The following is a 12,317-nucleotide window of genomic DNA, read 5'->3' on the forward strand; positions in this document are numbered from 1 at the left end:
AACTGTCCAGTGGCGTAGCGTGGGTATCTGCCGCCCGGGGCAGTTGTCGATTTTGCCGCCCCTTCCCGTGTATTTTTTATAACAAGTGTTACTGGCCGTTTGTCATTTTTAACCGACTTAAAAAAAAGGTTTTTTTTTTTTTTGTATCGACGTTAAAAATCATCAAATGACTTCCCGCTGTGGGTTAGCAGCGGTGAGGGAGTGTCAGACTTCGTCTTACTGACTAAAAACCGTCGTGTTCCGTCGAAGGCCTTTTATGTTCCAGAGCTGCGGTAACTCTTTCAAACAACCCGCAGCCCCGGCAGAGGGGGGAGGATCTCAAGTAGACTTTTCCTTTGCAACCAAATGCGCGAGCGAAGCGAGCGCGAAATTTTTATCGGACTTAAACCAAATATTTCGTAAAATTTAGCCCAAACGTACCTACTTAACTTTTTGTTTGTTGACAGATGCAAAAATAAGGGCATATCGTTTTTGAATACGCGAGCGAAGCGAGCTCGAAATTTTTATCGGACTTAAAACAAAAAATACGTAAAATGTAGCCCAAACGTACTTAAGTTTTTGTTTGTTGACAGATGCAAAAACAAGGGCGTATCGTTTTTGAATACGCGAGCGAAGCGAGCTCGAAATTTTTATCGGACTTAAAACAAAAAATACGTAAAATGTAGCCCAAACGTACTTAAGTTTTTGTTTGTTGACAGATGCAAAAACAAGGGCGTATCGTTTTTGAATACGCGAGCGAAGCGAGCGCGAAATTTTTATCGGACTTAAACCAAATATTACGTAAAATTTAGCCCAAACGTATTTAACGTTTTGTTTGTTGACAAATGCAAAATTTTGCGCATACAGTCTCTGAATACGCGAGCGAAGCGAGCGCGAAATTTTAATTATTTTTTATTTAAGACTAAAACCAAAATTACGTAAAATGTAATGTCACGTGTGTTTTACGTACCAATAATTAATTTTAAGTTTAAAAAGTTTCAACTTTCTTGTGTATTGTTTTGTTATTGTTAGACAGTTTTATGTAGCGGCGCAGATACCTACTAGTTGCGAACTATTTTTTTAATTGGGTAAATTTTGCCGCCCCCTAAAAGCTGCCGCCCGGGGAATTTGCCCCCCTTGCCCCCCCCCACGCTACGCCACTGAAACTGTCTATTCATTCACTTTCGTTGCCTGATAAGACGGCAAATCGTATGATAGACATTTACGTTCTCTCCGGTGCATGGGTGAATTAATCATCGACTTCCAGATTTTGAACTGCTTTGTGAATGACCTAAAACCCAAAGCAATTTAGGGTTAACCGGGGAATCGAATCCGAGACGCCATAACCAGCAAATATGCTATAAACTTGACATGAATGAGCAACACTTAAGTTGAAACTATTTTTCTTTAACAGGTAACGTTGCATGAATTTTATTTTCTTCTGGTAGTGTGGTTTCCAGTTAGGCCCCAAGCTTCTTGAGCCGCACTCGGTGTTATCCATAGAGCTTATAGTGAGTGATCTATGGTACCGCTACCAATGGCGGAACTCAAAAGACGCGCGAACGTAGATCAAGGTGAAAGAAAGAATAATATTATTACCTCATTATTACGTAGGTAAATAAAATCCATTTGCGAGCAAGCCTGGAAAAAAACAGTTTATCTTTAAACAAAACACTCCTAAAACCTAAAAATTATTTCGTGTGTTACTTGTGTTGTCTTTTTGCGAAGCGTTTCTTTCTTATTATTCCGTGCCGCGAAAAAGTTTGGTGAGAACTTTCATCATCATCATCATCATCAGCCTATCGCAGTCCACTGCTGGACATAGGCCTCTCCAAGTGCACGCCACTGGTGAGAACTTTATTGGTAAGTAATATGTTACTATCCAATTATTAAAAGTGGTTATTACTGGATAAGTTAGAAATATACCTAGGTACCTACCACAATATTCTTAGTGCCTACGTAAATTCAGGGATGAACTTGCATTTTATTCGTAATCGATTACCGATTATTAGATTACAGTTAGATTAATTTCTGTTTTATGAGTTTTATATATATTAATAAGGCCAATCAATCTATCAATCAGTAAAACCTACTTAAATATTTTACCTATTATTATTTATCTGAGTACCTACCTAGGTATTTACTTAACTAATTGTGCAAATTATTGACGCATTCAAATTCAATCGGCTTACTTCATTCAGATACGTTTTTAGAGTCATCTGCATTTTTTTCCGATGTAGTGTAGGTAGGTACATCCTAACTAATATCCTAACTAATATTATAAATGTGAAAGTAACTCTGTCTGTCTGTCTTTTCTTCACGCCTAAACTACTGAACCGATTTGTGTGAAATTTGGTACAGACATAGTTTGGAACTTGAGAAAGGACATAGGATAGTTTTTATTTCAAAAAAAAAAAAAAAATAAAATTCCGGACATATAGCGCCATCTATTGGTCAAACCAAAAATATGCCGGAAGTCACTATTCCATGCGAACGAAGTCGCGGGCAAAAGCTAGTGATGAATAAAAGACACATTATAATTGTTTTGCTAACAGGTGAGCATGGAAGACGTGAAAAGTCTACTCTCTGTTTCTGGACGAGCATCGCTCGGAGCAGTTCCTTAAGGAGTATCTGGGGGTGAGTGTTGCTAGTACCTACATATCTACATATCTGGGAGGTACGGACATCGAACATTAACCTTCCAGTATTGTGATAAAGTTCAGAATCGATTGAAATAGTTGTCAGTTCATTGAGGTAGGTTGATGTGTCTGTAAAAAGGATTTAGTTTGGTTTAATCCCACTCATGCATCCTCCGAGCCTTTTCCCAATCACGTTGGGGTCGGCTTCCAGTCTAACCGGATTCAGCTGAGTACCAGTGCTTTACAAGAAGCGACTGCCTATCTGACCTCCTCAACCCAGTTACCCGGGCAACCCGATACCCCTTGGTTAGACTGGTGTCAGACTTTCTGGCTTCTGACTACCCGTAACGACTGCCAAGGATGTTTAATCCCACTAATGCCCCTATTATAAATGTTAAGGTCGTTGCGTTGGAATGTTTGGTCGTCAATCAGTAACAGCTAAACAAAAGAAGCTGTAATTTACCACAGATGTAGATTGGGTTCACAGGATACTTTTTACCCGGGTGCGGGAAGTACCTTGGCGAAGCAGGAGAAACTGCAGGGCAAAGTTAGTGATGAATAAATATTTTAAACCGACTTCTTGGAAAGTAGGTAGTAGGTATATCCGTATTTATTATATTAAATAAAACAATACATAGGTAAAAAACACACATTTATTGTGATCATTTAAAAGTTTACCTATCTGCTAAAAATATTTACAAATTACACTAAAAATATAATGCTGAAGAGTTTGTTTTTTTTGGTTCAACGCGCTTATCTTACTAATTTCGTATTTGTTCGATGTAAGATAGTCCATTTCTTGAGAAAAGCCTATCACAGTATACTTTTATCCGGTTGCACGAAGTAGTTACCCATGGGATGGGGGCTCAACGAAACTTTGTACAGAATTTTATATAAAGTAAAGCTAAAAAAAATTACACTATACGTAAATCCACAGCCATAGTAGATTTTTATAATAAATACATGCTTTTTTTTAGGTTTATAACTTTTCTAGTTTATACAACGTAAAGGTTTATATGCATAGCATATTATTATCACGGAAATATTTCAACGACGCGACATAGGTATCTATATTACGCTCATAAAGTGTCGTAATAAGGCATCAAAACACTATCTTACCAAACAAATTATGCGAAATACTCGTAATTGGTGCCCAAGATACAGGCTCAGTTCAGGGCTTATCTCAAATCATATGCAAACACTTTGGAAATGAATAACTTGTATTATGTACACGAAATATTAGGTCACTCAGTTCGTCGGTTTCAAGCAAGCTTCTTCCTAGGGCGGAACATAAGGGGTAGGCCTCCTTGAACACTCTGCACTATGCTGGACTGAGGGTCTACCACAGGGTACCGTAGGGTCTCGGGCGCTGGCTCCACTGTGAATTCGGACAGCACTGCTGCCAGTCCTGCTAGAGACTGCATCAGACCTAGCCGCTCACCTGCCGAGAAAAAAGTAAAGTTCTGTAAAACATGTGAACGCTTAAAACCCACTAGGGGCACATGTGTACAAGGAATAGCTCGATTTGGGAAGCAAGTCAATAAAATCAAATTCAAAATTATATTCGTCAGGGATGTCCTTTCGAGTCTACGGGTTTTTTAGAAATAGTTACCTTGGCCCTGGTGCACAAAGGTCTACAGAAGGAACAGGTGCACAATAATAGTCAGTTAAAGTCTGACAAACACAGTAGTCGGACACGCTGCACCCTCAGTAGGTAGGGTCATGGGGTCACATAACGACACGTCCGACACGAGAGTCATAAAACCACTCATTGAATAAACATAATTCACTCACCTATGCAAGCTCTGGGTCCTAGTCCAAACGGCAAATAGACGAACTTATTATTGGAATCGAACTCTTCTGGAGAAAATCTCTCCGGCCGGAACACCTCAGGGTTAGGGAAGTACTTGGGGTCGTTGTGCAGAGACTGCAGCGGAATCAGAATCTTGCAAGTTTCATCGATGGTCATATTGAACTCTGGGAAGGTGTAGGGTCGAGTGCACTGACGCAGTAAGAAACCCAGTGAGGGAAACATTCGTAACCCTTCCTTGAACGCCATCTCGAGGTAGTTCATCTCTTTGATGGAGTCATACGACAGCTTGCCGTCATGTTTGGCTAAAATGCGGTCCACTTCCTCTTGAGCTTTCTTCTGAACCTCTGGATGGTACGCTAACTGGTGGAGAGTGAAGCTAGTAGCTGATGATGACGTCTCAAACCCAGCTGCGAAGAATACAAACACTTGAGCTGCTATTATTCCGTCGTTGAACTCCAAGCTGGCTGTTTCAGGGGATCCGTCAGGCTTCCTCGTCTCAATAGACTCGCCGACCACTGTGCCTTTCATCTTGCACTCCAACATCAAATCAATGAAGTCTCCTCTTCCACTAGGCTTATTGTTTCTTTTCGCCATTATCTCTCCGACCAACTCATTGATGTCTTTCTCCACACGAGTCCAAATCTTCACGTTCTGGCACAGGTCCGGAAACATTTCCTTTACAACAATTTTCGCTAGCTCGATAGGTTTTAGTTTGAAAATGTTGATACCAAGTTGTCTAAATGGAGAGTTTTCATCGTTGAGAGTGTCTGCGTCTAGACCAAACCCGCAGGCTCCTATAAAGTCTGTAGTGTACCTGGCCATCAGATCACGAGCGTCCAAAGACTTACCATCCGCGGCTGCGGCGAGCGCTCGAGTCTTCAGCCTCTCTGCTCTCTCCACTATCAATGGGAACATAGCTTTCAGCTTCCCCGAAGTAAATGCAGGAGTCATTCTCTGTCGCAGTAGCTTCCAGAGATCTCCTTCAGCAAAGAAGAGATTCTGCATCATTGGTTCAAACACAGTCTTGTTAGGAGTAAATCCTCGTTGAAAGAAATGAGAAAAGTCATTGCTTAAAAGTCGCTTCGCGATTTCTGGGTCTCTTATCAGTAGTTCAGGTTCTGAGGCACGGAAGAAGCCCACGACTCGTTCGTTGGGATACTTCCAGTACAATTCGTCGGCTACTTGTGTCATACTCGAATAGAAAAAATATCCTTTTATATTGTTTCCGAAGAGCGGGAGCGGCTTGTCATGTTTGATTCCTCTTTTCTCCCAGTATTTGAAATTCTTGGTACCGTAGAGGTACAAGGAGATCAACAGGACCACTATTATGGCAAGGGTAATCATGGTTGCTGGCGGCACTCGCTGACTCTCACACAACTAACTCGCGGATATCTGCAACAACAGGTGGAACTTTTTAATAAGGATATCATAAATTAAATCTTTCAGTATCTTATCGTAACCTTCACAAATAGTTAATGAATGTCTGCAAAGATTAGATTAAGTAATCCTTTATTTAAAAACAGATGATAACATTAATGATTCCACAAAAAATGTCTTGTTTATAGCAACCTTTGACCCTCAGAATCGAAACAAAAACAAACTCCTAGCTATGGCCAAAGAAATGAGAATCAATTTGTTATTTATGATTACTACACCAATGTACACAAAATTAAATACAAGACATTTTCCCACAAAACCGGTTTAGCGGTCTGACTATGGGTTGTGAGCCGCATTGCTTTACATACATGTATAAATAAACTGTTGTGAGTAAATTTTTGACCCTTAAAGCCTGAGGACAGTCACAAAACATACAAGGAAAATAAGTTACCTTGGAACACGAGTCACGACACTAGTAAGACACTAGCACCTATAATTAAAACAAAGACAGTAACTAACTAAATAATAAGCGAGAACAATTAATGAACCAACTTGTTATAATCACAACACAGATACTGAAACAGTTTTATATACCTCCTCGTATATACGCAATGAGATAGGGACACACGATAAGTATTACAGAAGGCTAACTCCGCCTGCCGGATTGATCGCGCGAATTACCGCGGCCCCGGTATACGAAGTCCTTCAGAAAGAACACGGCGGGTAAGAGTCTCGACACTTCCTGACGCTGCACCCACAGCGGGAGGGGTCATTTGACGATTTCCCAGTAAAAAGGCGAATTTTCATCTCGTGAGCAAAGAAGGCGCAATGGAAAGCCTAGAACTTTTTAGAAACATGGGGAATCCCATATCACAATCGGGAAATCTAGGGGAATCCTTCGCGTGAGGCCAGCACTTGTCCAGTCTTGTTAGATTTTTGTCTGAAAATACTACATGATGCAACATTGGTGGATGATTGCAATTACGTATGCCTTCTGTAGATACATCCATTCTGTGGCGCAGTTATTATTATTAGGTCAAAAAAAACAAGATTAATACGAGATTGTGAGTAATCTTACCTACAATAATCTATGTATATACAAAAGTTTGTTAAAGGATGTTGAATTGATGGCTGATATATCTATGCAACCCAGGGCCTAAAAGGGTTTGGCAGCGACGACCTCTCGCGTCCGGCCCTGGTTCAGGCCATGGTCCGGGGCGAGAGGGAATGGGATGCCGTCGCCTCCTTCTGCGAAGCAGTCATGCTCGAGAAGGAGATGGCGGAACGACTGAGAGTTTTCCCCTCTCGCGACACTATGGGCGCCAGGTGTCGCGAGGTGGCTCCCGGCCACCGTAGGCGTGGTTCTGTGGGCGGTGTAGACGACAGACCCGTGTCGGCGGCGGGCGTTGTTCCACGCACTCCTCAAAGATGTGTTAGCAAACCCCAGCGGGGCCCAGTAGGGCCAAGGCTCGTTCGAAAGTGTTACCGCGGCCCTGGTACATAAATGGCCTTCGAAGGAATACGATGGTTGTTTAGTCAGTAGACTTTTGATACTCGCTCACCGCTGCTCACCCACGGCAGGATTGATGACTTTTGCTATCTTAAAAAAGAGCCTAAAAGGACTTAAAACTAAAAGGCCTTACTTGTGTATAGTTACGGGGATGCAAGATTATTTCGAAACTTTGCCATTCAACTTCGCAAACAAAGTTGCGGGTAAAAGCTTGTCATATTATACAGCTGTAGAGGGATTGATTTGAAGAATTATTTCAGCGTTAGATAGCCCGTTTATCAGAAGGAAGACAATAGGTTACCTTTTATCCGGGTGCGTGATGTGGTTCCTATGGGACATTTAATAAAAAAAAAACAATTTTGGTAAGGCATTTCTAGGCTTAGGTATACATAGAGACCTTAGACTTATATAGGTAGGAAAAGCGCCACGGAGGAAGATGAAGATCATAGTCCATCCCTTGAGTTAGGCTTGCACCAAATATCGGTAGAGACAGGTGGCCACATTGTTAAACAATGCTAATTCACGTCCAATTCACGTGGATTCATGATTGATTGCTAATAGATTGATGATAAAATCTACATAAAGTATGTTTTATAGTGATCGGACTTTGTACCTGCTGAGTCATTTCAGGCTTAACTGTTCTCATTATGTTTTGGGAAAATCACAATGAGATGGCATTTTGTTTGGTATGTTATCATTTAAGTCCAAAGTGCCTACAATTTCATAACAAACAGAAAGATTACTGATGAATCAGTTGCCAAGCCACGTAGGTGTATCAAATTGCGACTCATCGGCATTATGTTAGAACACCGTTATATTGCGTATCTTCTTCTGAAATACTTACTTTCCTGTTGCCAGGATATACCCATACCAGGATAAAAATCTGTCATGTCATGAATAGGAAGGGAGTGAGTGTCAGTATGACGAGTGACAGGGGAAAATGGAAGAGGATGACATATTGCGCCGACCCCAAATAAAATTGGGAACAGGGCAGGAGGAAGAAGAAGATAAAAATCTGTCTGAAATCGTTTCCAGGATCGATCTACTCTCAAACCCGATTTCATCTTAATTGATTCCGCCGTTAAACGATGAAAGTCAAATGAACTTAAGAATTAAGAAAGAAAAGGGTTCCCAAAGTAACCTGTGTTAAGCATTCGATTACGTGAATTACCGAAAATAACAATACGTTTGTTATCTCACAACTGTATTACTCCTATTTATTCATTCTCTAGAATATATGTATCTCGTAGCTATCAAAAGAGAATATTAGATCTCAGTTCAAAGACCCCAGACAGCATTTAAAATAGGGTTTACCTCAGGGAACAATACTGAGTCCATTGTTTCCCTAGTCCTGTGAATGTGTTGTATGAGCCTTATCTTTTATTTGATAACGCTAAACATTATGTGAATATTTTGTCGTGGCAATCTTATCTCGTTTTATGCAGAAACAAACAAAAGAAACAGGTTTATTCATGTTTTATTTATGTAATTATAGGTACCTACATATGTCATATACTATCACAATAAAAAGCATACAACTCTCACAGATTAAAGTTGAAAAAAATAATTATGAATAACTGAGAAATGAGTAACACTACTGAGATTTATTTTGGGAATTATGGAGAATCATTTGTTTTCTTACATCATCTTTAAAATACTTATAGAACTTAAGATTAGTCATAACTTAAATTGAGATTTAAAACATATATGAATATTATTAGCTAGTTCATCAGTGTTCAAGCAACTTTGTTCCTCGGACGGAACATCAACGGTAGGCCTGCCTTGATGCCCTGCACCACGCTGGACACGGGGTCTACAATGGGGTGTCGTACGGTCTCAGGCCCTGGCTCCACTGTGAACGCGGATAGCACCGCTGCCAGGCCTGCTAGTGACTGCATCAGACCTAGACGCTCACCTGGGGAAACAGAACAAATAATATAGACCTTGCTGCAGTATTGATTCTTAATTTCGATAAAGTAACTTCTGATCTTGTAAAAATGTTGAAGACAAATAGAAAAGGTTTACGTATTAAGTTAAAAAGAGAAGGTAAATGAGGTAAGGTCTCACCTATGCAAGCTCTCGGTCCAATCCCAAAGGGCAAAAACACATATTTGTTCTTATTGTCAAATTCTTCCGGAGCAAACCTCTCCGGTCGGAACACCTCGGGGTTCGGGAAGTACTTGGGATCGTTATGCATGGACTGCAGAGGGATCATCACCCTGACAGACTCATCTATGGTCATGTTGAATTCTGGGAAGGTGTACGGTCGAGTGCACTGACGCAGTAAGAAGCCCAGCGAAGGAAACATTCGTAAACCTTCCTTGAACACCATCTCGAGGTAGTTCATCTCCTTGACTGCGTCATACGACAGCTTGCCGTCATGTTTCGCTAAAACGCGATCCACCTCCTCTTGAGCTTTCTTCTGAACCTCCTGGTGGTACGCTAACTGGTGGAGAGTGAAGCTGGTAGCTGATGATGACGTCTCAAACCCAGCTGCGAAGAATACAAACACTTGAGCTGCTATTATTCCGTCGTTGAACTCTAAGCTGGCTGTTTCAGGGGATCCGTCAGGCTTCCTCGACTCAATAGACTCGCCGACCACTGTGCCTTTCATCTTGCACTCTAGCATCAAGTCAATGAAGTCTCCTCTCCCACTGGGCTTGTAGTCCCTCTTCCTCAATATTTGTCCAACCAGTTCTTGGACGTCATTCTCCACATGAGCCCAAATCTTCAAGTTCTGACAGAGATCCGGGAATACGTCCTTCAAAATAGCTTTAATTACTTCTTTAGGTTGCATTTTGAAAATTTTTATGCCGAGCTGTCTGAATGGAGAGTCTTCTTCGTTGAGGGTGTCTGCGTCTAGACCAAACCCGCAGGCTCCTATGAAATCGGTAGTGTACCTGGCCATCAGATCACGCGCGTCCAAGGACTTGCCATGCGCTGCTGCGGCGAGCGCGCGAGACTTCAGCTTCTCTGCTCTCTCAACTATCAATGGGAACATAGCTTTCAGCTTTCCCGAAGTAAATGCAGGAGTCATTCTCTGTCGCAGTAGCTTCCAGAGATCTCCTTCAGCGAAGAAGAGATTTTGCATCAAAGGCTCAAACACTGACTTATGGGGTGTAAACCCACGTTCGAAGAAATGAGCGAAATCAGAAATCAGAAGTCGTTTCGCGATTTCTGGATCTCTTATTATGAGTTCAGGTTTTGATGAGCGGAAGAAGCCCACGACTCGTTCGTTTGGATACTTCCAGTACAAGTCATTGGCTACTTGTGTCATGCTGGCGCGGAACGTGAATCCAAGCCAATTGTTCCCGAAGAGCGGGATCGGCTTGTCATGTTTGATGCCTCGTACCTCCCAGTACTTAAAATTCCGCGTACCATAAAAGTAGAGGGAGATTAGTAGAATCACTACTATGGCGATGGTTATCATGGTAGCCGGATCTACATAGATAAAGTTGAGAGGCACTCGAAGTTTCACCAGTCCCGGATGCAGTTGTCAGCTATCTGAAACACACGCGTATGTGTAACTACGTATCTCGATGTTCTGCTCAATGGGTAATTGTGAGTGCAAAGTACTCGAGAATTAACACTAATGATAATGTAATAACTGCAAGTGTCAATATGAAACTGCACAAACTTGTTTATTGTGACGATCGAGATAATTATTATCCGACTGATGTACCTTTGTAAGTAATTTATTTTAAGATGAACACATACTGTTCGTAGGCCTTGTTCATCATCAGCCTTTGTATCGTCCCACTGCTGGGCTGCGGCCTCCTCTCACACAGAGAAGGATTCAGCGTTGTATGCGAATTGCTGATTTCAGATTTTATTGTCCAAGTTTCCTCGAGATGACTTCTCTCACCTTTAAACAGACTTTGGTGTCAAAGATGTATGGGGAGTCTCTCCCTATGGGTTCCGTATTGGCAATTTAAGTTGGATAGCTTAATTTGGCATATTATTTTGCAAAAATGTAGGTATAAGGTTCCCATTATGAATGGACAACTATTCGAAGAATTATAAAGGATCAAAGCTCAATTTGTAGTTGTCATATAAGTAGGTAAGCAGTTTTTGAATTACCGGCAAACTGGTTACTAAAGGACGCATAGTTTTTAAATTTTTTTGTGTTTACAAGGTTAAAGACACTGTATGTCTAGAGCTTTGTGCAAAAAATTACGATTAGGTATGTACTTGGATTCCTCATTATAGTAATAAAATAAAATTAATTATAAATAAGCTAGGTATGCATTGTTATGGAAGATATCTACCTAATAATGTCTTGTTATTTAAGTGTGTGCTAAGTATGAATGTAGATGGAAGGAGAGGAAGGCCTAAGAAATGATGGATGGATTGCCTGAAAGATGACATGAATAAGAAGGGAGTGAGATGGTGTCAGTATGACGAGTGACAGGGGAAAATGGAAGAGGATGACATATTGCGCCGACCCCAAATAAAACTGGGAACAGGGCAGGAGGAAGAAGATTTGGCAAATGAATATGCCTTGAGATGAGACGTTTAATATTTTTAAGTAAGTGGAGTATCTATTTGTATTTTACATTAATTTGATTATTTACAGGATATACTTACAAAAACAATAAAAAAACACTAGATATATAATGCGTGGTGCACACGAGCACCACACACGTGTGGGATAGAGATTATACTAACTTGCAGAGCAGATCAAAACAACAATATATGCAATGCGCATAGTTAATTATTGCTAACAATATTTGTTATGCTTTTGGTTACGATATTTAAGGAAATGATGCTGAAGTTTTTCGCCTGAGGAAACAGAAATATGTGAAAATTTTTGAATACATAAAACCCTAAAATAATACAATGGCGTCCAAAGCCGATTTTCGTAAACGCTGCGCAAGACATTATAGTGCACAAGCATTTGTGCAGACACAGGTGCACTCACTATTACTTCACTCTCATAGCGCGATGGAACGGATAATCTACCAGAAAGAGATCAGGCGCAGGATTCATGTCGATCATT

At 40.9% G+C, this 12,317-nt stretch overlaps 2 protein-coding genes across 2 annotated transcripts; both read right to left on the bottom strand.

Annotated features, from left to right (window-relative positions):
- Window positions 1-3,253: 3,253 nt before the first annotated feature.
- LOC110380413 (cytochrome P450 6B6-like) lies at window positions 3,254-6,389 on the bottom strand. Its single transcript, XM_049843625.2, has 3 exons — window positions 6,260-6,389; window positions 4,413-5,823; window positions 3,254-4,059 (listed from the first exon to the last, which is right to left on the bottom strand). The coding sequence occupies exons 2-3, from the start codon at window positions 5,773-5,775 to the stop codon at window positions 3,881-3,883; spliced, it is 1,542 nt and encodes a 513-aa protein (XP_049699582.2). The 5' UTR covers window positions 5,776-5,823; window positions 6,260-6,389; the 3' UTR covers window positions 3,254-3,880.
- A 2,433-nt stretch (window positions 6,390-8,822) lies between these two features.
- Window positions 8,823-12,023, bottom strand: LOC110380419 (cytochrome P450 6B6-like). The gene is made up of 3 exons (XM_049843634.2): window positions 11,906-12,023; window positions 9,386-10,822; window positions 8,823-9,233 (listed from the first exon to the last, which is right to left on the bottom strand). Exons 2-3 carry the CDS (start codon window positions 10,746-10,748, stop codon window positions 9,055-9,057), a joined length of 1,542 nt encoding a protein of 513 aa, XP_049699591.2. The 5' UTR covers window positions 10,749-10,822; window positions 11,906-12,023; the 3' UTR covers window positions 8,823-9,054.
- Between the last annotated feature and the right edge of the window lie 294 nt (window positions 12,024-12,317).

The sequence above is a fragment of the Helicoverpa armigera genome, chromosome 27 (assembly GCF_030705265.1).
Source record: "Helicoverpa armigera isolate CAAS_96S chromosome 27, ASM3070526v1, whole genome shotgun sequence".
Classification (NCBI taxonomy): Eukaryota; Metazoa; Arthropoda; class Insecta; order Lepidoptera; family Noctuidae; genus Helicoverpa; species Helicoverpa armigera.

What these genes read in the sequence shown, in the direction of transcription:
- LOC110380413 (XM_049843625.2), bottom strand. Translation starts at nt 5,775, where the DNA reads ATGATTACCCTTGCCATAATAGTGGTCCTGTTGATCTCCTTGTACCTC. An exon ending in AGGACCCAGAGCTTGCATAG is followed by an intron (nt 4,060 to 4,412) that starts GTGAGTGAATTA and finishes TTTTCTCGGCAG; the next exon opens with GTGAGCGGCTAGGTCTGATG.
- LOC110380419 (XM_049843634.2), bottom strand. Translation starts at nt 10,748, where the DNA reads ATGATAACCATCGCCATAGTAGTGATTCTACTAATCTCCCTCTACTTT. An exon ending in TGGACCGAGAGCTTGCATAG is followed by an intron (nt 9,234 to 9,385) that starts GTGAGACCTTAC and finishes CTGTTTCCCCAG; the next exon opens with GTGAGCGTCTAGGTCTGATG.